This window comes from Bufo bufo, chromosome 9 (genome assembly GCF_905171765.1).
Source record: "Bufo bufo chromosome 9, aBufBuf1.1, whole genome shotgun sequence".
In the NCBI taxonomy this organism is placed as follows: domain Eukaryota; kingdom Metazoa; phylum Chordata; class Amphibia; order Anura; family Bufonidae; genus Bufo; species Bufo bufo.
The window spans coordinates 54342276-54368329 of record NC_053397.1 but is presented as its reverse complement, the minus strand read 5'-3'; the positions used below and the strand labels follow the sequence as shown (position 1 = coordinate 54368329).

At 43.3% G+C, this 26054-nt stretch overlaps 1 protein-coding gene across 1 annotated transcript in view; it reads left to right on the top strand.

Annotated features, from left to right (window-relative positions):
- BRDT (bromodomain testis associated) overlaps positions 1–26054 on the top strand; it is a 110535-nt gene that overhangs the window by 60180 nt on the left and 24301 nt on the right. Inside the window, exons 7-12 of the mRNA XM_040408742.1 lie at positions 2634–2762; positions 8932–9114; positions 10761–10954; positions 14274–14557; positions 14639–14755; positions 17424–17552. Coding sequence (XP_040264676.1) covers positions 2634–2762; positions 8932–9114; positions 10761–10954; positions 14274–14557; positions 14639–14755; positions 17424–17552 — 1036 coding nt within the window. The remainder of the gene's footprint in view (positions 1–2633; positions 2763–8931; positions 9115–10760; positions 10955–14273; positions 14558–14638; positions 14756–17423; positions 17553–26054) is intronic.

The window sequence follows — 26054 nt, the reverse complement described above, 5'->3', positions numbered from 1 at the left end:
AAAGGGGCCCATATTCCAAAGAGCACCTTTCGGATTTCACTGGTCATTTTTTACAGAATTTGATTTCAAACTCCTTACCACACATTTGGGCCCCTAGAATGCCAGGGCAGTATAACTACCCCACAAGTGACCCCATTTTGGAAAGAAGACACCCCAAGGTATTCGCTGATGGGCATAGTGAGTTCATGGAAGTTTTTATTTTTTGTCACAAGTTAGTGGAATATGAGACTTTGTAAGGAAAAAAAAAAAAATCATCATTTTCCGCTAACTTGTGACAAAAAATAAAAAGTTCTATGAACTCACTATGCCCATCAGCGAATACCTTAGGGTGTCTACTTTCCGAAATGGGGTCATTTGTGGGGTGTTTGTACTGTCTGGGCATTGTAGAACCTCAGGAAACATGACAGGTGCTCAGAAAGTCAGAGCTGCTTCAAAAAGCGGAAATTCACATTTTTGTACCATAGTTTGTAAACGCTATAACTTTTACCCAAACCATTTTTTTTTTTACCCAAACATTTTTTTTTTATCAAAGACATGTAGAACAATAAATTTAGAGAAAAATTTATATATGTATGTCGTTTGTTTTGCAAAATTTTGCAACTGGAAAATGTCATTTTTTTGCAAAAAAATCGTTAAATTTCGATTAATAACAAAAAAAGTAAAAATGTCAGCAGCAATGAAATACCACCAAATGAAAGCTCTATTAGTGAGAAGAAAAGGAGGTAAAATTCATTTGGGTGGTAAGTTGCATGACCGAGCAATAAACCGCTAAAGTTGTGGAGTGCCGATTTGTAAAAAAGGGCCTGGTCTTTAGGGGGGTATAAACCTGTGGTCCTTAAGTGGTTAAATACTACAATTCAAATGGTCCTGGCTGCCCACCCAACACAGCACACAAGGTCCTGACAAATGTCCAGATGTTGTGAGCAGTGGCCACGGTGTGCACACAAAGTCCTGACGACGTCAGGATGTTCTGTGCTGAGCTGAATGCACGGCTCAGCTCTGCTACCTTTCCTCTTACCAGGACCATGCCGCAAGTGGCTGTGTCATGATGAGTGCAATAGTGTTCAAAGCCAATGCGTGTCTATAATTGAGAATTGCTGCTGTATTGTGCTGACATGATTCCTTTACATTGGGTTCTGGTATGAATTCTGTATCAGCCCCTACAGAACTCCTAGCCCCTACATAGGAACTGTTCTGTTCCACATTTTCCTCTAAATGGGTTCCTAGGCCCCTATAGTTCCAAAAATGTATAGATTTAACCCTAAAATATAGCCTCCAACAAGCCCCTATATTCTCATAAAAACAACATTTATCCCCTTTGCACTTGATAGGAGGTAAATGCATGATCCGTGGGAGTCTGACTGCTGGGGCCCCCTTAGATGACAAGAACCAGGGTCGTCTGTGTGAGTGGAGTGCTAGTACACAGGTGACCACCGCTTTTTCCATTCTCTGGTATTTGGATTTTTCCACATTGACCTCAGGTGAATGGGATGGAGGATCTGTAATTACACTGCTCGCTGCTGCAATGTCGACAGCTTGCAGGTAAACAGTGAAGAGAAGACAAACAGCTGATCGGCAAGGGTGCTGCCGATCAGCTTTTGATGAAATCTGGGTATGGGTACTTTCACACTACCGTTTACGTTTTCCGGTATTGAGTTCCGTCATAGGGGCTCAATACTGGAAAAAAACGCTTCCGTTTTGTCCCCATTCATTGTCAGTGGGGACAAAACTGAACTGAACAGAACGGAGTGCTCCAAAATGCACTCTGTTCCGTTTAGTTGCGTTTCCAGACCGGAGCGCAAACTGCAACATGTATTTTGCTTTCCGTCCTGGGATGCGGAGCAAGACGGATCCGGCATTACCACCAATGCAAGTCAATGGGGACGGATCAGTTTTATCTGCCACAATAGAAAACTTATCTGTCCCCCATTGACTTTCAATGGAGTTAATGACTGATCCGTCTTGGCAATGTTACAGATAATACAACCGGATCTGTTCATAACGGATGCAGATGGTTGTATTATCAGTAACAGAAGCACTGCCGGATCCAGCAAAAACGCTAGTGTCAGAACTTCTGCAGTGATATCATGGAGACCAGACTTGATACGTACATTCTTTTTACACTATATCTATAAATATATCAGAATGGCTGTGAGTATATCCTATATATATAGTTTGATCTCCAGAATACCTCCGCATACTCCCCATTTATTCTGACTATTACGGACTAGGAGATTCCTTCCAACAAAATGGCCACATTCACTGTGTAGACAAAACTTATCCAGACTAAACCCAGCCCCCTGCTCCTACACTTCCTTTGTCACATGCACCAGCGAGGGGTGAGAAGACATGGCTGCAGCCTGAGAGCTTATTATTTTTTTAGGGGTTGTCCTCTACTTTACTATCGATGGCCTATCCTCAGGATTGGCCATCAGTATCTGAATAGCAGGATCCTTTCTAACACCCTAATATGACTTGAAGAAATAAAATTGCACCAAACTGCAGTGTACAGTATGTGAGCCTGGTCTATGGCAATTTTTAGTTATTCTGGATATGGAGAATTTGCTAATTGAGTAGCTGTATTTAATATGCTTTCTATCACTTTGCTAAGTATCTTTTATTTCTATATTCAGGATAAAATGGAGAACGGGCAGTACAAAGACACCCGAGAATTTGCCTCTGATGTTCGGTTAATGTTCATGAGTTGTTACAAACAAAATGCGCCTGACAGCGAAGTGGTGAACATGGCACGAAAGCTGCAGGTAGGTGGTTCCTGATGATCTATGTTGTCATTGGAAAACACTGTGCACCATAGGCTGTGAATACCTAATTTTCATATACTGAATATAGTAAATTCATGAACACATGAAGAAAAGAATATTCGTTTCTGGGGTTTTCCAGGCTTTTATTGTTGGTGACCTATCCTCAGGATAGGTCATCAATATCAGATTGGCGAAATAGACATTTTGGGAGACATGTATGAAATTGTTGAAAAGAAAAACTTTTACTTCTACAGCAACCAGTTAGCTTTAATTTTGTATACTGCTATCAAAAATGTAAGCGGTTGTCCCATAAAAAAAAAATATAATTCTGCATTTTGCAAACCAGTACCTGGATTTGAATATTTTTGCAATTGCATGTAATAAAAAATTTACTATAGTCAGTTAGTTATACTATGAAATATTTTTTTATAGCACCAACTGCTATTTGTCCTTTTTCCTATTTCTCCATCCACCTCAGTAACATCGCTGAAGTGGTCGCACTTGCTCAGTTCCATCCTTTAACTGCCACCAGCTGTATGTTCTGTTAGAAGCTGGGACAGTTAGGCCTCTTTCACACTTGCGTTGTTGGGATCCGGCATGCACTTCCGTTGCCGGAGGTGCCTGCCGGATCCGTAACAACGCAAGTGTACTGAAAGCATTTGAAGACGGAACCGTCTTCCAAATGCTTTCAGTGTTACTATGGCACCCAGGACGCTATTAAAGTCCTGGTTGCCATAGTAGGAGCGGGGAGCGGTATACTTACAGTCCGTGCGGCTCCCCGGGCGCTCCAGAATGACGTCAGAGCGCCCCATGCGCATGGATGACGTGATCCATGTGATCACGTGATCCATGCGCTTGGGGCGCCCTGACGTCACTCTGGAGCGCCCGGGGAGCCGCACGGACGGTAAGTATGCTGCTCCCCTGCTCCCCGCTACACTTACCATGGCTGTCAGGACTTTAGCGTCCCGGCAGCCATGGTAACTATTCAGAAAAAGCTAAACGTCGGGTCCGGCAATGCGCCGAAACGACGTTTAGCTTAAGGCCGGATCCGGATCAATGCCTTTCAATGGGCATTGATCCCGGATCCGGCCTTGCGGCAAGTCTTCAGGATTTTTGGCCGGAGCAAAAAGCGCAGCATGCTGCGGTATTTTCTCCGGCCAAAAAACGTTCCGTACCGGAACTGAAGACATCCTGATGCATCCTGAACGGATTACTCTCCATTCAGAATGCATTAGGATAATCCTGATCAGTATTCTTCCGGCATAGAGTCCCGACGACGGAACTCTATGCCGGAAGACAATAACGCAAGTGTGAAAGAGCCCTTACAGGGAGAGAGCTGCAGCAGAAAGGACAAGCAATTATTGGATAAATGAATGGGGAGATCTCTGGATCCATGTGAGGTACAGGGCTGGTTCTAGCTTTGGTAGAAATAGACTGCAATGTACTATATAATGTCCTATTCAAAAAAAATTTTACATTCTGATCATTTTAAAACAGTGCTGTGTGTGTGTTTTTATTTTTTTGCTATTACAATTTTTGTGATGTAAGGTGACAAAAAAAAAACTTTTTCTGCACTTTTTTTTTTTTTTTTACCGTTTTCATCTGAGGGTTTGGGGGGGTATTTTTATAGAGCAGATTTTTACAGACGCGGCGATACCTAATAAGTCTTTTTTTTAAGTCTTTTTTTTTTTACTTATTTTAGTTTTACTAAATAATAATTTTTTTTGTTTTAGTGCCTCAAGTCTGAGAACCAGTTTTTTATCCGATTGTCAGTGTCTAAATTGGGATATAAATTTAGTACTCCATGGAAGTGTGGTACTCCCTGAAGCAACCAATAATGCAGAGACCCGGAGGATCGGGGCACGTGTCTTATTGAGTAGTAGTGTCCTTCTGTATCCCCCACCTGTGACACACTCTGCACCTTTTTTGGGTCCATCCCTTCTTTCCAGTATGGGGGACCACACCTGGAAAGTGTTGGCCAGGGACGATCTGGGCGCCTCCAGTTCCCGAGGTACTCCGGCCTGCTCTTTCCCGGTCCAAAAAGATCAGGGCCTTGAGGACTGCCTCATAGAACTGAAGGAATGTCCCTGTGTTGCCAACGCTCCACGAAAGCACAAAAGAGTTGTACAAGGCATTCTGCACCAAGTAGACCGCAACTTTTTTTGTACCATGCCCGGGTTTTGCGCATGGGGTTATATGGCTTGAGGACTTGATCAGATAGATAAACTCCTCCCATATACCGATTGCAGTCGACGATGCAATCGGGCTTGAGGACCGTTGCCGCGGTACCTCGCACAGGGACAGGGGCGATGCCGTTACCGTGAATTGTGGACAGTACAAGGACATCCCTCTTGTCTTTATATCTGACCAGCAACAGGTTTCCAGTGGTAAGGGCACTGGTCTCACCCCTGGGGAGAGGTACCTGGAGGGGGTGGGCAGGGAGGCCACGTAGATTTTTCTGCACGGTCCCACAAGCGGACGTGGATCTGGCGGCGAGGGACTGGAACAAGGGGATACTAGTATAAAAGTTATACACGTACAGGTGGTAACCCTTATCTAGCAGTGGGTGCGTAAGGTCCCACACAAGTTTCCCGCTAGCACCCAGAGTGGGGAGACATTCTGGGGGTTAAATACGGGAATCTCGCCCCTCGTACACATGAAACTTGTAAGTGTACCCTGAGGTACTCTCACAAAGTTTGTACAGCTTCACGCCATACCTCGCCCGCTTTGAGGGAACATACTGGCGGAAAATGAGTCTCCCCTTGAACGCAATGAGAGACTCATCAACCGCGACCTCCCTTCCAGGTACAAAGTGATCGAAAACTATACGAGCCCCAGAGCTGCTCGTACTAGGGTGGGCCACAGGGTCCCTATCATGGCAGTCCCCTTGCTCCGCCTGGCGGCGTCTCCGCCCCCTTGGGGGCTCATCATCATCGTTAGATGATGAGGAGGACGCAGATGACAACAGGAAAGTGGGGTCATCCTCGTCCTCACTGGGACTCTCGGACTCGGAGGCAAGCTGGGCGTATGCCTCCTCGGCCGAGAACATCCGGCGGGCCATAGGGGAGTGTGTGTCTGTATGCGTGTAAATCTTTATTCAGTGTGCGTGTGTGTGGGGGCACTGGTGTTCGCGTACTTATCCCTAAAACTAACAGAAAAAAAAAGACTAAAAAAAGGGGAAAAAATTAGAAAGAAAAAAAAAATACAAATAAAAAAAAAATCGCTGATCAACTGTCTGAAGTTGATCAGCGGTTGGGTGTGCGATGCGCTAACAGTGGCCGGACGCCAAGAGTGCCGGCCACAGTTAGCTTATGCTAACTGGGGGGTTTTAGAGTCACACAGCTGTGCTGTGGACCCCAGACACCCGATTTAGGGTGATGCAATCACAAACTTTTTTTTTTTTTTTTTTTTACTTCCACTAACTTTGTAATAGCAAGCGATCAAAAAGTCATATGCCCCCCAAAATAGTGCCAATAAAACCGTCCTCTCATCCCGCAAAAATTGAGCCCCTACATAAGATAATCGGCTAAAAACTAAAAAAAAATCAAAATTCTCAAATTTCATCCCCATTTGCCAATAACTCTTGTGTAACACCTAAAGGGTTAACAACGTTTTTAAAATCAGTTTTGAATAGCTTGAGGGGTGTAATTTCATTTTTGGGTGATTTATTTTATGTAAGCCTCACTAAGTGACTTCAGACCTGAACTGGACCCTAAAAATTGGGTTTTTGAAAATTTCTGAAAAATTTCAAGATTTGCTTCTAAACTTCTAAGCCTTGTAACATCCCCAAAATATAAAATATAATTCCCAAAATGATCCAAACATGAAGTAGACATATGGGGAATGTAAAGTAATAACTATTTTTGGAGGTTTTACTATGTATTATGGAAGTAGAGAAATTGAAACTTGGAAATTTGCAATTTTTTAAAGCATTTTGGTAAATTTGGTATTTTTTTATAAATAAAAATGAAATTTTTTTTGCTTCATTTTACCAGTGTCATGAAGTCCAATATGTGACAAAAAAAACAATCTCAGAATGGCCTGGATAAGTCAAAGCGTTTTAAAGTTATCACCACTTAAAGTGACACTGGTCAGATTTGCAAAAAATGGCCTGGTCCTTAAGGTGAAATAAGGCTGTGTCCTAAAGGGGTTAAAGAGAAGGTAGTGAAGTTCCAGAGCTCCACAGATGCTGTATTCGGAATGCGATGAGTGTTTTGGGTCTCCTAACCTCTTGCATAATTTCAGTCCCGTGGAGTCAAGCCCACACCAGAATTATGCAAGCATGGATCTTACGGAATTGAGACAGGAGACAATCATCCCTAGACAGACTAATCAGTATTCCACTTTCAGTCAAAATTGACCTAAACGGGTGGAGGGAACAAGTTGAATCAAAATTCCATAATGACCGATGCCAGCGCTTCAGGTTGGGGGACAAAAATAGGAACTCATTACTTCCAGGGGGATTGGTCAGAGGTCATGAAGAACAGATCCTTAAACTACAGAGAACTGTATGCAGTTCTTAGTTCTTATGGCCCTTACAAAAGCTCAGTGTCTTCTAAAAAAAAATCTGAAGATTTTTTCGAACAACATCACAACGGTGGCATACCTAAAACACCAAGGCGGCACAAGATCCAACCCTCTGGGGGACGTATCAAAAAAACTTTTCTATTAGGCAGAGTAGTTGTTGCTACTCCCTTCAGAATATACCTGTCCCCCGGGTATCAAAGCTCATTCTACCAGGGCAATGGCCTCCACTTGGGCGGAAAAAGCCAGGGTTTCCCTAGACCAGATTTGCAAGGCGGCCACTTGGTCTAGTATTAACACTTTTGTTAAACATTATCGCCTTAATCTATCCGCTATTGCAGATTTAACATTTGGAAAAAACGTACTGTAGGCGGTAACCCACCCTATGTAAATATTCGTTAGTTCTCACTTGTGGCCGTCATGATGAATGGAATGCCCTAATTAGACTTACCGGTAATTCCGTTTCCTTGAATCCACCATGACTGGGTCCACAATCTGCAACAGATGGTTGGCACCACCAAAAAAATAGGGCATGTTCTATTATTTGCGGTGCGGAGGCATGGACCGAAATCCCATGGAAGCGTATCATAGTGCTCCTGTGGCCTTCCAATCCGTGCCTCCTCTCTGCACTACTCCGTATACTGAGGATTGCGGACCCATTAAAGTCATTGGGTCCGTATCCCTGTTACAGACTCGGAGTACACGCACTCGTGTGCATGAGTCCTAAGGGTACCTGTACACTGGTGCAGGTCAACGTGCAGAAGATCCACGTGGATTTCTGTGTGTTCCGTATACTGAGGATTGCGGACCCATTAAAGTCAATGGGTCCGTATCCCTGTTACAGACTCGGAGTACACGCACTCGTGTGCATGAGTCCTAAGGGTACCTGTACACTGGTGCAGGTCAACGTGCAGAAGATCCACGTGGATTTCTGTGTGTTTCCGTACCCAAACCACAACTTCTAAAAGCGGATTTAGTGCATTTTTGCTGCAGATCTCACCCTTTGTGAGATTAGGGTAAAATCCGAAGCTAAAACTGCAAACATAATTGACATGCTGCGGATTTCTAAATGCGAACAGGGGGTACATTTCTGCACAGAAAACATCCATAAAGTGTGCATGAGATTTGTTTAATCTCATACTTTTTGCTGGTGCTGTACTGCGCGTGTATTCCACTAAATGTGCAGGAAGCCTAAACGTATTCTTGTGCAGATACTGGAGTTTAAGCCATAGATTTTTATTCAGATTTGAAACCCACGTCAAGTAGTGACATGTTTCTTTTGGGGCCCCATAGACATGCAAACTGTAAATTTGCGGCAAAAAATGCAATTTACATAATTGAGTACTTCAGGCTATTGGAAGCACTAAGGGCTTTGGCTTTGGAAAATGAATCAATATGATTGGTTGTCACTTTTCCTTTACACCTATTTTTATAAATCTCCCCCTAAATTCCTACCCATATACAGCCTGATTATGACCCAGTCATATCATTGAGTACAAAGATATTGATTTGTGTATGATCATAACAGATTCTTCAAATGTCACCCCTTGCATGTTGGTTAGACCAATTTGGTTGGATTTGGAAGCTTCTGTGGTATGACTGTAAACAATGTTTAGTGCTCCTCTTCATGTGTTTCAACTTTCAGGATGTATTTGAGATGCTGTTTGCTAAAATCCCAGATGAACCTGTTGATGCTTCTGTAGACCCGCCAAATGTGGTAACCAGATACAAGTCCACTTCCAGTGAGAGCAGCAGTCCAAGCTCCTCGGAGAGCTCTTCAGAGTCGGAAGATGATAGAGCTCGACAGCTTGCCTTGTTACAAGATCAGGTAAGTTTGTACTCTGGAAAATAAAACTGAAGTCCAACTAAAGCCTATAAGGCCTCTTTCACACGGGCGAGTATTCCGCGCGGATGCGATGCGGGAGGTGAACGCATTGCACCCGCACTGAATCCTGACACATTCATTTCTATGGGGCAGTGCACATGAGCGGTGATTTTCACGCATCACTTGTGCGTTGCGTGAAAATTGCAGCATGCTCCTCTTTGTGCGTTTTTCACGCAACGCAGGCCCCATAGAAGTGAATGGGGTTGCCTGAAAATCGCAAGCATCCGCAAGCAAGTGCGGATGCGGTGCGATTTTCACGCACGGTTGCTAGGAGACTATCGGGATGGAGCCCCGATCATTATTATTTTCCTTTATAACCATGTTATAAGGGAAAATAATGGCATTCTGAATACAGAATGCTTAGTAAAAAAGCGCTGGAGGGGTTAAAAAACAAATTAAAAAATTATTAACTCACCTTAATCCCCTTAATCGCGTAGCCTGGCATCTGCTTCTGTCTCCTTTGTTGAATAGGACCTGTGGTGAGCATTAAGTACAGTTACAGGACCTTTGATGACGTCACTCCGGTCATCACATGGTACGTCACATGATCTTTTACCATGGTGATGGATCATGTGATGACCGGAGTGACGTCATCAAAGGTCCTGGAATGAATGCTCACCACAGGTCCTGTTCAGCACAGAAGGAGACAGACGAGATGCCGGCAGCGCCAGCAAGTGGATTAAGGTGAGTTAAATTATTATTATTTTTTTTAACCCCTCCAGCGCTAGTTTACTTTGCATTCTGTATTCAGAATGCTATTATTTTCCTTTATAACCATGTTATAAGGTAAAATAATTCAATCTACAGAACACCGATCCCAAGCCCGAACTTCTGTAAAGAAGTTCGGGTTTGGGTACCAAACATGCGCGATTTTTCTCACGCGAGTGCAAAACGCATTACAATGTTTTGCACTCGCGCAGAAAAATCGCGGGTGTTCCCGTAACGCACTCGCACATTTTCCCGCAACGCCCGTGTGAAAGGGGCCTAAGTCCTCCTCTTTTGCTTTTTGTGTTACTTTTCCTAAATCTGGAACCTTTTCTATTAGTTGCAGAACACCCTTAACATCTTTCTAAAATAGATACATTAACATATTTATAGGATTTTCCAGGTGAATATTTTGAATAAAATGACAGAATGGGTTAAAGGTAATAATCCTTCCCTCTCCAAACCCCCAATGCTGCTCCGCTCCCTGCTGCTCTCCATTTTCTAGTCCTGGGGTTGACGTGCAGGAAATGGCATGGACTGCCAATCACTGGCTAAAGAATGGGACATAAGCAAACAGAAAAACATATGCTCCTCTTCCTTGTCTTTCATTTACTATAATAGTGACAATGTATGCTTGGTCACCTCTCCACCAAGAAAAATGGGCACCTAATTGTTGTGATAAGCGTGGTTTATTCTTTCTATATATTATAAATAACAATGATGTTCAGACTTGCTTTTTTTAGATTCTAAGTTTTAATGATCTTTGTCTTTTACTGTACATTTTCCCATCATCATTTCTATTTGTTCAATGCATTGGTTGTGGTGTTTGTAGATGTTTGTCACCAAAAGAAGCTTCAAAACTGTGTTTCATTCTTGGTTGACAGCTGAGAGTTGTACACGAACAACTCAAAGTCTTGACAGAAGGCGTGACCTCCAAACCCAAGAACAAGAAATCCAAAAAGGAAAAGAAAAAGAAGAAAATGAAGGAGAAGAAAAAGAAGCTGAAAAAGAAAATTAGTCTAAATCAGAAGAAGAAGAAATTGAAACAGAAAGCACTGAAGAGGAAATCTGTGCTCAAGTAAGACAGTCTTTGGTGTACAAATGACTAGAATTAACCGCCTCTACACATAAGGGATGAGTGTTGCCTCTTTCATATAGATGGCAGACACCATACAGTCAGGTCCATAAATATTGGGACATCGACACAATTCGAACATTTTTGGCTCTATACACCACCACAATGGATTTGAAATTAAACAACCAAGATGTGCTTTAACTGCAGACTGTCAGCTTTAATTTGAGGGTATTTACATCCAAATCAGGTGAACGGTGTAGGAATTGCCGTATTTGTCGCCCTATAAGACGCACCTAGGTTTTTGAGGAGGAAAATAAGAAAAATATATATTTTGAACCAAAAGGTGTGCTTTTGGTGGGTTTTGAACTAATGGTGGTCTGTGGATGACACTATTATGGGGGATCTGTGAATAACGCACTTTTATGGGGGTCTGTGGCTGGCACTGTTATGGGGGCATCTGTGGATGGCACTGTTATGTGTGGGGGGGAATCTGTGGACAGCACTGTTATGTGGGGGGGGATCTGTGGATGACACATAAATAGCATCCACAGATCTCTTCCCCCTCCCCATAACAATCTCCCTGTGTAGTGTGAATGACCCCCAATACAGGGGGTGGGGACCGGCATCTAGTTTTGTAATGGCAGCGGGGCTCGATGCAGTCACTGTATTCTATTGCACCGGGCCCCACTCACTGTAGTAATCTTATCGAAGTGTAGGCCTTGTTCAACAATAGAATAATACTTCATTCTAGCAGCCTATACTACCATGCTTAATAACTTTAGTAGCAGGCAGGAGGGCGGGTGGCTGTAGCGTAACTCACTACGTCACGCGCCCGCGCCGCCTGCTTCATTGATAAAGTGGGAGGAGCAGGCGCGTGATGTAGTGAGTTACACTACAGCCTCCCTCCTGCCTCTTGCCTGCTACGGAAATTAGTAAGTACGGTAGTATAGGCTGCTGGAATGACAATTTATTCTATTGTTAAACAATGCCTACACTTAGGATTACTACAGTGAATGGGGCCCGGTGCAATAGAAAACAGTGACTGCATCGGGCCCGGCTGCCGTTCCTAAACCAGATGCCAGCCCCTAGCCCCTCCTCCCTTCCCGCTGATACACCCTCCGGCCGCACTGTGCAGCATGCGGTCGGTGGTGCATCAGTGTAAACTGCAGCATTCGCCCCATAAGACGCACTGCCATTTTCCCCCACTTTGGGGGGGGGGGGGGGGGGGAGTGAGTCTTTTATAGGGCGAAAAATACAGTACAACAGTTTGCATATGTGCCTCCCACTTGTTCAGGGACCAAAAGTAATGGGACAGAACAATAATCATAAATCAAACTTTCACTTTTTAATACTTGGTTGCAAATTCTTTGCAGTCAATTACAGCCTGAAGTCTGGAACGCATAGACATCACCAGATGCTGGGTTTCATCCCTGGTGATGCTCTGCCAGGTCTCTACTGCAACTGTCTTCTGTTCCTGCTTGTTCTTGGGGCATTTTCCATTCAGTTTTGTCTTCAGCAAGTGAAATGCATGCTCAATCGGATTCAGCTCAGGTGATTGACTTTACCATTGCATAACATTCCACTTCTTTCCCTTAAAACAGCTCCCAAGTGCCTAAAGCAAACCAGATTGAAGAGGGGAGGGTTGCTTTAGCTGCTCATATCTTAGGATTGTTACCAGCTAGAAATATGAACCTGAAAACTCTTTGGTTGCTTTTGCAGTATGCTTTGGGTCACTGTCCATCTGCACTGTGAAGCGCCGTCCAATGAGTTCTGAAGCATTTGGCTGAATATGAGCAGATAATATTGCCCGAAACACTTCAGAATTCATCCCGCTGCTTTTGTTAGTAGTCACATCATCAATAAATACAAGAGAACCATTGGCAGCCATACATGCCCACGCCATGACACTACCACCACCATGCTTCACTGATGAGGTGATATTCTTAGGATCATGAGCAGTTCCTTTCCTTCTCCATGCTCTTCTCTTCCTATCACTCTGGTACAAGTTGATCTTGGTCTCATCTGTCCATAGGATGTTGTTCCAGAACTGTGAAGGCTTTTTTAGATGTCGTTTGGTAAACTCTAATCTGGCCTTCCTGTTTTTGAGGCTCACCAATGGTTTACATCTTGTGGTGAACCCTCTGTATTCACTCTGGTGAAGTCTTCTCTTGATTGTTGACTTTGACACACATACACCTACCTCCTGGAGAGTGTTCTTGATCTGGCCAACTGTTGTGAAGGGTGTGTTCTTCACCAGGGAAAGAATTCTTCGGTCATCCACCACAGTTGTTTTCCGTGGTCTTCCGGGTCTTTTGGTGTTGCTGAGATCACCGGTGCGTTCCTTTTTTTTAACAATGTTCCAAACAGTTGTTTTGGCCACGCTTAATGTTTTTGCTATCTCTCTGATGGGTTTGTTTTGTTTTTTCAGCCTAATGATGGCTTGCTTCACTGATAGTGATGATAATGAGGGAATAACACAGACCTGGCCATGGAACAGCTGAGAAGCCAATTGTCCCATTACTTTTGGTCCCTTAGCAAGTGGGAGGCACATATGCAAACTGTTCACCTGATTTGGATCTAAATACCCTCAAATTAAAGCTGACAGTCTGCAGTTAAAGCACATCTTGTTTGTTTTATTTCAAATCCATTGTGACAGTGTGTAGTGCCAAAAATATTAGAATTGTCCATGTCCCAATATTTATGGACCTGACTGTATATGGCCAACCAAAGGTTGGTTATTAAAATCTTTGCCCACACTAGTTTAACCAAAGAAACCTAATGAGCTGATGCTCGGTCACTTTCCCTAAAGCCAGTTCCCTACATAGTGATCCTGAAAGACTAGACAAGTTTAGAGTAGGTGAAAAGACTCCTATGTCAGGAGAATTAAGAAGGGACTACATTGTCATCCGCTGCCAGAGGGGGAAGGATACTTATTCTGGTAAGCGCTTCGGTCAGGGCCTCTGTCACAGAGTTCATCAAAAATAGCAGAGAGAAAAGTTCTGCATGCAGGACTTTTTTCTCTGCTAAAAATATTTACCAGAATGGATCCAGTTATAGTCAATGGAACCCATAAGGCTCTGTTCATGTCAGTTATTTGCCAAATCCGGCACTTCCATTATTTTTGTTGTTCTGCTCCTATAACAGAGCAGAAGAACGGAAATAATTCAGCTCATGTGAAAGTGCCCTTAGATGCATCACCAGTGGGGGAACATCATGTTAAGGGTATATTTTATGCTAGAAGATCTGTAAATGGCTCAAAATAGGCTACTAACAACCTTTTGGTGTGTCTTACAACTACTGAATTTCTGTTGTTTTTTTTCAGCGATTCCAAGAAAAAGAAAAAGAAGCTGCCAGTATCTGATGATGAAGATCAGGCCAAGCCTATGACTTATGATGAAAAGAGGCAGTTGAGTTTGGACATCAACAAACTGCCCGGGGATAAGCTTGGTCGCATAGTCCATATCATTCAGTCCAGAGAGCCGTCATTGAAAGACTCTGATCCTAATGAAATTGAAATTGATTTTGAGACACTAAAGCCGTCAACCTTGAGGCACTTAGAACGATACGTGATGATTAGCCTTCGAAAGAGACCCAAAAAAACAAATGGTATGTGCATTTAAGATTCAGACCCTCTTTGAAACCACGTGAAAGTTCAGGAATCCTCACATCAATCTCTTTTTTTTGTAGCCGAAAAGCCCTCAAAATCAAAAGATCAGCTAAATAAAGAGAAGAAACTGGAACTGGAGAAAAGACTTCAAGATGTCAGCGGGCAATTGAACTCCGCCAAAAAACGTAGAATTGCAGGTCTGTTTTACAACAATCGCAATTATTATAGGAAATGAAATATTTTATATACTAGAATACACACAAGTTAAACCTAAAATACAATGAGAGAAATTGATCTGTGTGGTTACACCACTATTGGTGCATTAAACAGTAGCAAATTATGACGCATGCCATATTTGCACCATAAATTGAGCTTCTCACCACTTTTCTTGATGGGGTTATCCCATGATTAATGTAAAAAATGAAAATCAGAAATATAGTACATGACAGTCACTTTCTAACAAAGACAGAGCCAGCTTTGTACCTGGCGTGGATCCAGAGATCTCCCCATTGCTCTGCTAGATTTATATCAAGCTGGCAGTTCAAGGGGAGTGTCTTTTCTTCTGAAGCTAAGGGAGCGTATCCACGCTCTCCCTATCACAGCTCAGAGGGTGTGTCCACGCTCTCCCTATCACAGCTCAGAGGGTGTGTCCACGCTCTCCCTATCACAGCTCAGAGGGTGTGTCCACGCTCTCCCTATCACAGCTCAGAGGGTGTGTCCACGCTCTCCCTATCACAGCTCAGAGGGTGTGTCCACGCTCTCCCTATCACAGCTCAGAGGGTGTGTCCACGCTCTCCCTATCACAGCTCAGAGGGTGTGTCCACGCTCTCCCTATCACAGCTCAGAGGGTGTGTCCACGCTCTCCCTATCACAGCTCAGAGGGTGTGTCCACGCTCTCCCTATCACAGCTCAGAGGGTGTGTCCACGCTCTCCCTATCACAGCTCAGAGGGTGTGTCCACGCTCTCCCTATCACAGCTCAGAGGGTGTGTCCACGCTCTCCCTATCACAGCTCAGAGGGTGTGTCCACGCTCTCCCTATCACAGCTCAGAGGGTGTGTCCACGCTCTCCCTATCACAGCTCAGAGGGTGTGTCCACGCTCTCCCTATCACAGCTCAGAGGGTGTGTCCACGCTCTCCCTATCACAGATCAGGAGGCAGTTAAAGGGAGTCTGTCACCACTATATGACCATATACAGCACTTACATGGTACCTTTATTATATTCTTTAGACATCCAGAAGCAGGAAAAACGACGTTTATTTCATATGCAAATGAGCACTCGCAAGTGCCCAGGGGCGGTGTTCCGTGTGTAGGTGCCCAGGCTGCCCTGCCTTTTTAACCGTTACTCCTCCCCCAGCCTCTTGCTTTGCCCGCCCTCCTATTCCCTTGTATTATCCCTAGGTTCGGTCGAGATACCGCGCCTGCGCACTGCTTCGCCGGCTGGCGCATGCGCACTAGTTGAATTGATGCTGTACCCAAAATGGGCATTGCAGTGTGCATGCCCCGGCCCGGCGAAGCAGTGCGCAGGTGCGGGATCTCGGCCGGACCTAGCGATGATACAAGGGAATAGGCGGGCGGGCAAAGGAAGAGGCTGGGGGAGAAGTAAAAAGGCAGGGCAGCCTGGGCACCTACACACGGAACACCGCCCCTGGGCACTTGCGAGTGCTCATTTGCATATGAAATAAACGTCGTTTTTCCTGCTTCTGGATGTCTAAAGAAAATAACAAAGGTACCATTAGAATCCTGTATAGGTGTGCTACAGCGCCATGTAAGTGCTGTATATGGTCATATAGTGGTGACAGACTCAATTTAAAGGATAAAAACTGAGCATGTGCGGCCTTCTTAGTGAGTCGGACAAAGAAATAAGGAAAAGAACAAACAGCAGGTGGCGCTATACAGATACATTTTATTAAATAATTTTTGATTACCTGCAATTACTAAATTATTCAGAGCCAGGTGCTCGTTTGAAAACTGTAGAATATTTTTTGCGGGACAACCCTTTTAAGTAGTGAGAAAAGGTGTGGAGCTTACTGAGAGGGGAGGAACCTACCACAGGCCGCCGGATTTACTCTGGCGCACAGGGGATCTGTCAATCTTGATAAATGTCCCCATGTGTTCATAGGAATTGACATGAAAGGATTGACTTGTGTCTTGGATTCTCCTATTGTAGGTGCAGATGTTCTTTAAACACTATGGGCCAGATTTATCATGACTCTGACAACTCACTCCACTTTCACATATGGCTAAAGTCCGTTTTAGCGAAGTCAGATTTCTGATCGGCCCTTTAAGACTGTAATAAATGTGGTTTGACGGTAGCAGTTTATCCGTCAGTAAGCGGCTTTACAAAAGTCGCACATCTTTACGAAAAAGTCTCATAAGATAAGCATGGTCCTCACTGGAGTGAAATTGTGCATTTTATTTGCGACTTTTTTGCGACTTTTCAAATAGTCGCAATAGTAAATCTGTCTAGAGATTCATTTACATAAGAAAACACTCCCACTTTCAGAAAACTGGCGAGCATAGTGCAGAGCAGAAAAAAGTAGCAAATTTCTGCGCAGTTTTAGCGATTGCGTAAAAATTTGCGACTTTTTCTCTCCATTATTCTGACTTGAGCTAATGATAAATCTGGCCCTATGTTGGAAAACAACGGCAATTCAGACAATTCTCTAATATGTTTTTGGAATTTCATCTCTTACCCATTTTGAAATTAGCATTCGGTCTGGATTAAACAGCTGCCTATAATCTGCTGGGTTTTGGAGAAACCATGGGGAGTTATTTATACGTTTACCTCATATATCCATTAGACCTCACTGACCTGCTTGTGTTAATTTATAACATGAATCATGTTTTTGGGCCTTTTCCCGCAGATGAGGCCACATCAGTCACGCAGTCAATCGGTGGTCCAAAACGTTTGAGTGAGAGCAGCAGCAGTTCCTCTTCCACTTCGGAGAGCAGCAGTGATTCCAGTTCTTCAGACAGCAGTGACTCTGACTCAGGTTAGACGACCTGGCACTATTCATTGGCCGTACACTAATCCGTTCTATGCAAAATGCTTACTTCTTTGGGGGTTAGCTGTTATAGGGTTTCTCTTGAACATTGGGTGACATTGGACGGGACAGTTGCAGAAGCACCCAGCAACGTCCATGCAGAATAGGACACATCTAGAGAATAATGAAGTATTGGAAAATTCGATTTGGCTGCTTTGCCGAATTTTACAAAAACATTTGCTGCGTGACTAATAACTTTGTCACAAAGCGCATTTCTTTAAGTAGTTTGTGCAGTGACAGGGAGAGGCGATTGCTTCAGTAGTCCACCTGCTTGGCATGCCCATGTCTGATTTGGTGACAGAAGGATTGCACAACCCCTTTAAATGGTCATTTTATTAGATGTTAAATTTAAAGTGTACCTAAAACTTTCTATATAATTTATTAAAAACGGTTGTAAATGCCATGAAATAAGTTTTTCTAATATGCTTTTTTTTTTTTTTTTTTTTTTAACACTTTACCAGTGAAATGGGCACCTGAAGTTCAGGTACCTATTGTGCTTTAGAATCCATATTCCCGTACACTGCCGGATCCTCTCCAAAAACCACAAGCTGAAAATGCAGTTTTCTATTGAAGTAAACCCAAAAAGGGTCAAAAAGCTGCGTCAAAAACTGCATGAAAAATGTGTGTAAAAATGCACTGAAAAAAACACATTCCGCACTGAGTTTTGTAGGCTGGTTTTCAAAATCCATTGTGTGAACATACCTTTATGGTTATCTCCTATGTGTCTCAGTTGTATTAACCTTGAAGTAACAAAGTTGCCAGTTATTATTGTTGAGTTGTCCGTTTCAGCTTATCATAGATGCATCTTCTCTGGGCAGGGAGGATGGAAAATCTAACTAGATAAGTGGGGCATGTATTACTGCACGAATAGGCTGGAATGCATTATGTGGCTTGTTTTTTTTATACAGTTTTTTTTTTTTTTTGTTGAAAGGCCAGAAGTAAATTACAAAAGCTGGATTCATTTCTGAAGACTCTCAAAAAACTGCACGTGTGATAACTGCCTTATGGGGATTTGTCATGCTGTAGTCCTGTAAGGCTACTTTCACACTCGCGGCAGTGTGATCCGTCGGGCAGTTCCATCGTCGGAACTGCCTGCCGGATCCGCCGATTTGGATGTGACGGAAAGCATTTGTGAGACTGATCCGGATGCGGATCCGTCTCACAAATGCATTGCAAGAACGGATCCGTCTCTCCGCTTGTCATGCGGACAGACGAATCCGTCTTGTATTTATTTATTTTTTCACATTTTTACCGGTCTGCGCATGCACAGACCGGAAGGACGGATCCGGCATTCCGGTATTTTGAATGCCGGATCCGACACTAATACATTCCTATGTGGAAAAATCCGGCATTCAGGCAAGTCTTCAGTTTTTTTTCGCCGGAGATAAAACCGTAGCATGCTGCGGTATTATCTCCGTCCTGATCAGTCAAAACGATTGAACTGAAGACATCCTGATGCATCCTGAACGGATTACTCTCCATTCAGAATGCATGAGGATATGCCTGATCAGTTCTTTTCCGGTATAGAGCCCCTGTGACGGAACTCTATGCCGGAAAAGAAAAACGCTAGTGTGAAAGTACCCTAACACTGGTTCCTGTAGGATCTTTAGCGGTAGCCATTCATTCTTCTTTACCAGCAACAGATATACCGTAACTTAGGCTTTTTTCACACTGCGGGCATTGGATCCGGCCTTGCCGGGAATTACCGGAATACCCACAGGCGGTGTCATGCAGCAGTGGTTGTCTGGCCGAATCCTGGCATATTTGCCTGGTAGCAGCCAGATCTCTGCCTAACCCAATTATAATCAATGGGGCTGGCGGGCATTCTGGTAACTTCCTGCAGTGCCGGATCCAGAAAGCTCCAGCACGCTGATTTCTGCCTGAACGGCCTGCCGAAACAATGCCGGCAGTGTGAAACTAGCCTTAGACATTGCAACTTGCGAATGACTCGAGGACTTATTTTTGGAAAAAGTGCCTCTTGTTAATCATCAGCCTGGATTTCTAGAGCCGTTATGTGTATATGCAGATTTCTTGAACATCTCTCCGGATATTGCAAAACTAAATATCCCCGCTTGCTCATCCGTAAAACCTTGCGTTTCTTTCGGTTGTCCTATTAGATTATAGTAAGGATCATGTTGCACATCTGGGCAAGTCGCTGCGTGTGCATTGCCTGGGGATTGCAATACTGCACTGAGGATTCCTACTTTGCCACAAGATTTACAATATGATCTTTTCTTCAAGAGATCACATTACATCTGCTCGGTTATAAAGTAGGCATCATGGTTTATATATTGCATTTTCCCAGTATACACGATTTCCACTTTCAGTTAGTTTGAATTCATGCATCGGTTTGTAATTGCATAACCATTGTTGGCATTCTTCCCATGTGACTACATCTAAATTAATAATAAAAAATGAACAGCACATCGGTGTCCTTATTTTCATTTTACTTAGATTTTAGCTCTTGGTTTATACTATATTATCATATATTTATTAGATCCAAAATGTATTAGTATTGAGATCAAAGGGAGTCTGCCCCAGGAAATTCATGGTTACACCAGGCACAATGTAAGGCTAGCTCAGCTGATTGTAATGATACTGTCACTCACTATCCCCGCAGGTGAAATGGGCGAAACTACAAGGGGGGGATCGATCTCCACTCAATCTTGCCTGCACCTTCCAATTTTGGTTGCAAATCAAGCATAGATCACAGTCCACAAACCCCAAATATCTACTGCCACCACCCATCTTTACAGCCAAAAAGATGCGATCCGTTCACACACGAGTTCACACGGACACATACTGCTTTCACTTAACTGCTTGTTTGCATATGGTTAAAATAACTTTTTCTCCAGAATGAAGCAATGGATCTCTAAGTGAAAGGTATCATTGCATTTAGTTGAGCTAGCCCTGCAAGGCAGTGTGCCTGGTGTAACTATATTTCCTGTAGACCGGGTTCTTTTAAAGGGGTTATCCAAAACGATTAAATGCCCGGGCCCCTCTAACTGAATATACTTGCCTCGCTCCCCACGCCACTCCTGGTCCCCACACCGCCGCTGGTGCTTCTGCCCTTGCGCGGATGAAAACATCCGGTGTCGGGGGGTTAGCAGCCAGTGGCAGACGGGGACGAGCCTCACCAGAAGCAGCCGCGTCAGTGCGGGGAGCGAGGTAATTATATTCAGTGTGGGGGGCATTTAATAGTCTTGGAATAACCCCTTTAAGTGCCAGGAAATTATCATTTTTGCTAACTGACACATTTATATAGACCACAAAGTAAATATAACGCGGTAAAAGCCCTGCTTAAGATTGGCCATATTTATTGTAATACTATGTTCCAAGTTTTAGGATCAGGAAAAAGGTTTATAGGCAATGGTTACATTTATTAAAGGGGACCTAAACCTTTGCAGAAACTACAAAGATGCAGCAGCGCGCCTCCGAGCACTCTGCACCTTTGGGTTCATCAGTTCTGCTCGGTCTCTCCGGCGTGTAAAGTATGGATCCCATATCGTTTTTCTGAATCCGTATTCTGCATGCTGATGAAACCCAGAGGTGCAGAGGTCTCGGAGACTTACTGCTGTACCTCCATAGTTTCTGCAGGTATAGGTCCCCTACTCCCCTTTATATTTTTTACAAAACATTTCTCAGTACAGTTTTTCAGATAAATTGGGGAAGCTTGCCCAACCAATCACAGCACTGCTTTATTTTTTGAGGAGCAGAATATTGAATGAAAGCTGCGGTGTGATTAGTTGCTATGGGCAATTGCACAAATCTCCCTTAGGTTCAAATCCTAGATAAACTCAGCAGGTGCTGATTGTACAGCTACAGGGGTGGACTCAATGGTACCCAATAGTCCAAGGCCCGGGTGTGGGGGCAGAACTCTTCTCCGTTTTCTTACCACCATGCCCATTCTTCTAAGCATATGAAAAACGGTATACCCCACTCTTTGTAACCTTTGGTTCTACAGAACCACTGTGTTAATTTTGGGCTCGTGTTCCATGAATACACCCCTCCACCCCTTTCTGACATAAATATCTAGAAGAGCTGTCAAAAACCATTTTATTCTGAAAACCTATCGGCTGCTGCAGAGCCTCTTTGTTTGAAGAGAAAAGGATGATTGACCTAAAACCCATGTTCTCTTCATAGATGGTTTCTCCATGAGGGAAGCGTTTACCTTCCTCTGGATCAATACTGCAGCAGAATCCTTATCTATAAAAGGTTGTCATTTTTCAACCTTACTATGAGACTGAAATGTGTTATTACAAGCTGCGCCAGCTGCTGCAGAACCTCATAAATCACTCTCCAACACGAAGGTGGAGCCCGTGTCAGTCCTATGCAGACAGAGGTGTAGGCCAGTATTCCACGCTCCACAGCCTGATGTGCAATGTTCAGTATATTCAGTGATCTGTAAATATAGACCTGGTGACATCTAATGTCATCATTTACAGCAGAAGATGCATAATCCCATGTATAATGGGTAGGACACAGAACTATTTGCAGCAGGTGTCATAGACCTCTCAAGCCTCTAGATGGTGCTGTTTACTCATTTTCATTTCACATGCTCTCATTCTGTTATAATGGGGCGACTACAACCTTCATGCATTGATCGTACATTTACAATTAGGAAAAATGTATATTTTTGCAAGCAGATTAGTTGTACGACATCTTTGCATTTCCTATATTTCAAATGACAGTATAAAAGGCAGGACTACATACATGCTAGTATGTATGCAAACAGACCTGAAATGAAGGTCCATTTGTTTGGGCTTAGTTTGGGACTATTTTGTTGCATGGTGTACATGGCCAGACTTAAAGGAGTTGTCTCACTTCAACAAATTTATCATGTAAAGAAAGTTAATACAAGGCACTTACTAATGTATTGTGATTGTCCATATGGCTTCCTTTGCTGACTAAATTCATTTTTCAATCACATTATACACTGCTTGTTTCCATGGTTACGACCACCCTGTAATCCAGTAGCAGTGGTCGTGAAGAAGCTCAGGCCTCTCTGGTGGCTGGAACCGTGGGAGTGTGCATAGTCCAGCACTTTTTTCTATAGTGTGCGAGCACGACCACTGCTGCTGGATTGCTGGGTGGTCGTAACCATGGCAATGAGCACTGCCATAATGTGATGGAAAAATAAATCCAGCCAGCAAAGGAAGCAATATGGACAATCACAATACATTAGTTAAGTGCCTTGTATTAACTTTCTTTACATAAGTGACAAACCCTTTAAGTGGACAAAGGAGTGTCATGGTCTGTATATGTTTGGTGACCATCTTACGCCAGAATCACAGGGGTGCACCCAGCCATTCTGTCTGAGGGTAATGGCTCCCCTAAGCTATGGCAGAGGTTCAAAAACAGCAAAGGGGGTTTAGGCTTCTAAATAATGATGGCCTAACCTCATCAATATGGCGGTCTGACTCTGAGCAAACCGTCAATCAGCTGTCTGAAGGGGCCACAGCCATCGTGTGAGTGCTACAGACTCTTCACACCGTCTACTTATGTAGATGGAGTGTTGGTGAATATTGAAATGGGTGGAGGTTTTGAGACAGATTCTCCTGCAGGTTTCAGCCAAAGCTAGCCAGTGGATACAGCATAGACGAATAAACTCCCCCTTCCCCTTTATATTTCCAGTTCCTTTCGAATCTACTTCTGAATTAAAAAAAAAAAACCTGCAGAAAAATCGGCCTCAATACCTCTTACCGCAATAACGAGCTGGTGTTTATGGCCTATCCTGGGGGTAGGTGATCAGTATAACCCTTTTCAAAGGCTATGGATACCTTTGCAAGTGTTTTTAGTGCATTGTATGTAATATGTTATATCAAACATTTCTGCACCTTTTAAATGAAAACGGTTTTTCTTCTGCAGCTTGGATGTGTTAAAATACACTGCAAGCTGAAACAATGAAAAGAGTACTTTTGCCGCGTCCATATGATAAAAGTGCTTTGAACCTGATGTTCTGATGGAGCGAACACTTGGGAAAAATGACTAGGAGAATTCAGCACTTGTATAAAATTGAAGCTTCTTTCTTGAAGCCAACAATACATGGTGTAGACAAATTCCGAAAAAAAAGAACCTGCCTGATTCCATTTCATTAAACCAATTGTAGAAATGTATTTGTCTCATAATACTATACATACACTGCAGTAAAAAAAAAAAAAAAATGGCGCACAAAAATAACTAGTGCTATGTAAGTTGGACGGTGCGGGGATAAAAGTGCATAGAATGCTACATGTTAAAAACTGATCCATTAACATTGGTGCTTCTAGGGGAATACAGTGTGGTGTACTGTACATCATCCATTAAGGAACAGGACCGTTCTGTATTGTGGACTGAAACGCACACAGTCCTGTGGTTAGGCTTAGTCCTGTGTTCACATTCACCTGCTGTCCTCTGTGGTAAGATGCTTATTGCACCAGATGTCTAAGGCCCAGATTTCATCCTCGTTTTATACATTATCAATCTACAGATGTAGTTAGCATTGCTATATCATCCATTACCATAGCTAATGGTAACCTATAGGGGAGGGGGGTGCATGAAACAACATTTACAAATGTTGTAATGGCAGTTTCTAATGTATTCCAATTTATACATGCAGGCAGTAGCATACGGGAAAAGGAGAGTTTGTCCTACACCAGGGAGGATCACTTGCTAACTTTATTATTGAGCATTAAAATCCGGACCAGAGCTGCCTATACACAAGTATAGTTTAGGCGCTTTGGACTCTGTACTCATTCTTACATGGCTGGAGTGTGGCCTGTGTACTGGAGAAGGCAGTAAAGCTGCTTCCTTTCTTTCATGCAGTGGCATATGACAGCCATTAACACCCATTAGGAAGATAAAACAATAAATCGTATGCCACATTATTTGCGTTATGGATTCCTTTATGGTCCGTGGTAGCAGAATCCACATCAGGATTCTTCAATAACCCGAACTTTGGACGCAGAACTTAAAAAACAAGTTCACTCAACACTAGTCACTAACCTTTCCACAAACTTTTCAGAAAATATTTAAATTTTACAGTTGAATATATGAAACTTTGTAATATATCTTATCTGAGAAAAATACCTGTTTCTCCCTTTAGCAGCTTATTCCTCCTCAGGCCTCTCCTCTCCATAAACTTCTATGGGCAGTTGTAATCTGATACTTCAGTGAGCTGACAGTCTGTCTCCTATCTCAAAACAGACCTAGAAGGGGATGCTAGTTTAGAAGCAGGGAAAAGGGGCATTTTTCTGATAAAATATTACAAATTTTCTTATATCCACCTGTACTATTGTTGTGCAGAGCTCGTTGAATTATTACTGACCATTTAAAACATGAATAAAGAAATCTGTGTCCCAAGAGCTCAGTCATGTTCTCCCTCCTCCTCAATGTCAAGTGACAAGCTGTAAAACACGTGGCTAGAGCAGGATCGTCCCTGCTTTGCTTTCTCTGCAGTAGGGCAAAAGAAAATGTTAAGCACTGTCCCCTTCCAGTCTACATCTGATGATGGAGCAGATCAGCAGGAGACTAACCCCTTTGTTCTCTGCAGGATTTCTACAAAATAGTTTGTGCCAGGATCATGTTGGTGGCATGTTGGTTTCTTGTACATACATACATTAATATGTCACTGAGTTTTCTGAAAATTTTTGATAAGTCATATAGATGTATCAAAAGTTTTGATCGGTGGTTCTCTGAGTGCTGAAATCCCCACCGATCTCTAGAATGAGCAGAAAGAAGCGCTTGCATATTGCGCTCTCTTCTCACAGCAGGAGAGGAATCAAGATGGACTCGATAGAAAGTCTATGGGCCCATCTCGCTTCCTGAAGTGAGGAGCTGGAGCGTTCTGTGCGAGCGCGTGTCTCTCCTTGTTCTAGGTATCATTGGGGGTCCCAGTACTCAGATGCCCACTGATCAAAACCTTCAAAAGTTTTCAGAAAACTCAAAAATTTCAAATCACCAAATGCAGAAGGTAGTTGGGGGTGTGTACCTGCACAGACTCACTCTATCCAATCAGTGATGCCATTTTCAGTCTGTGCAGGTACACCCCCTCCCCAACTGGTTACCTCCCCTCTGTGCCCTTACTGCAGACTGCTAGCATTTCATTCATAACTTCTAGTAGAAATAATACTGGAATGGCACAACATAGAACCATGGGAATAGATGTTCCAGAATTGTGATTACATGGGGAATGCATGAAGCTATTAAAACAGGCAGGCATGTCAGGAGAGGTGAAAGGTCCTCTTTAAAACATATAATTTGCTCACAAATGGGTAGTACATTTATACAGGGAGACTGTACTTTACTTCATGCACGGTTAAAGTGTAAACCATTTTAAGGTACTTGTGTAAAGAAGACTAGGCTAGAGGCTCATAGCAAACTATCATGTTGCTTCCCAACCCCCGCGGCCCAGATACTTACAGGAACGGGGATAAGTTCTTATGGTGGAACGGCCCCTTTAATCATAGGTGT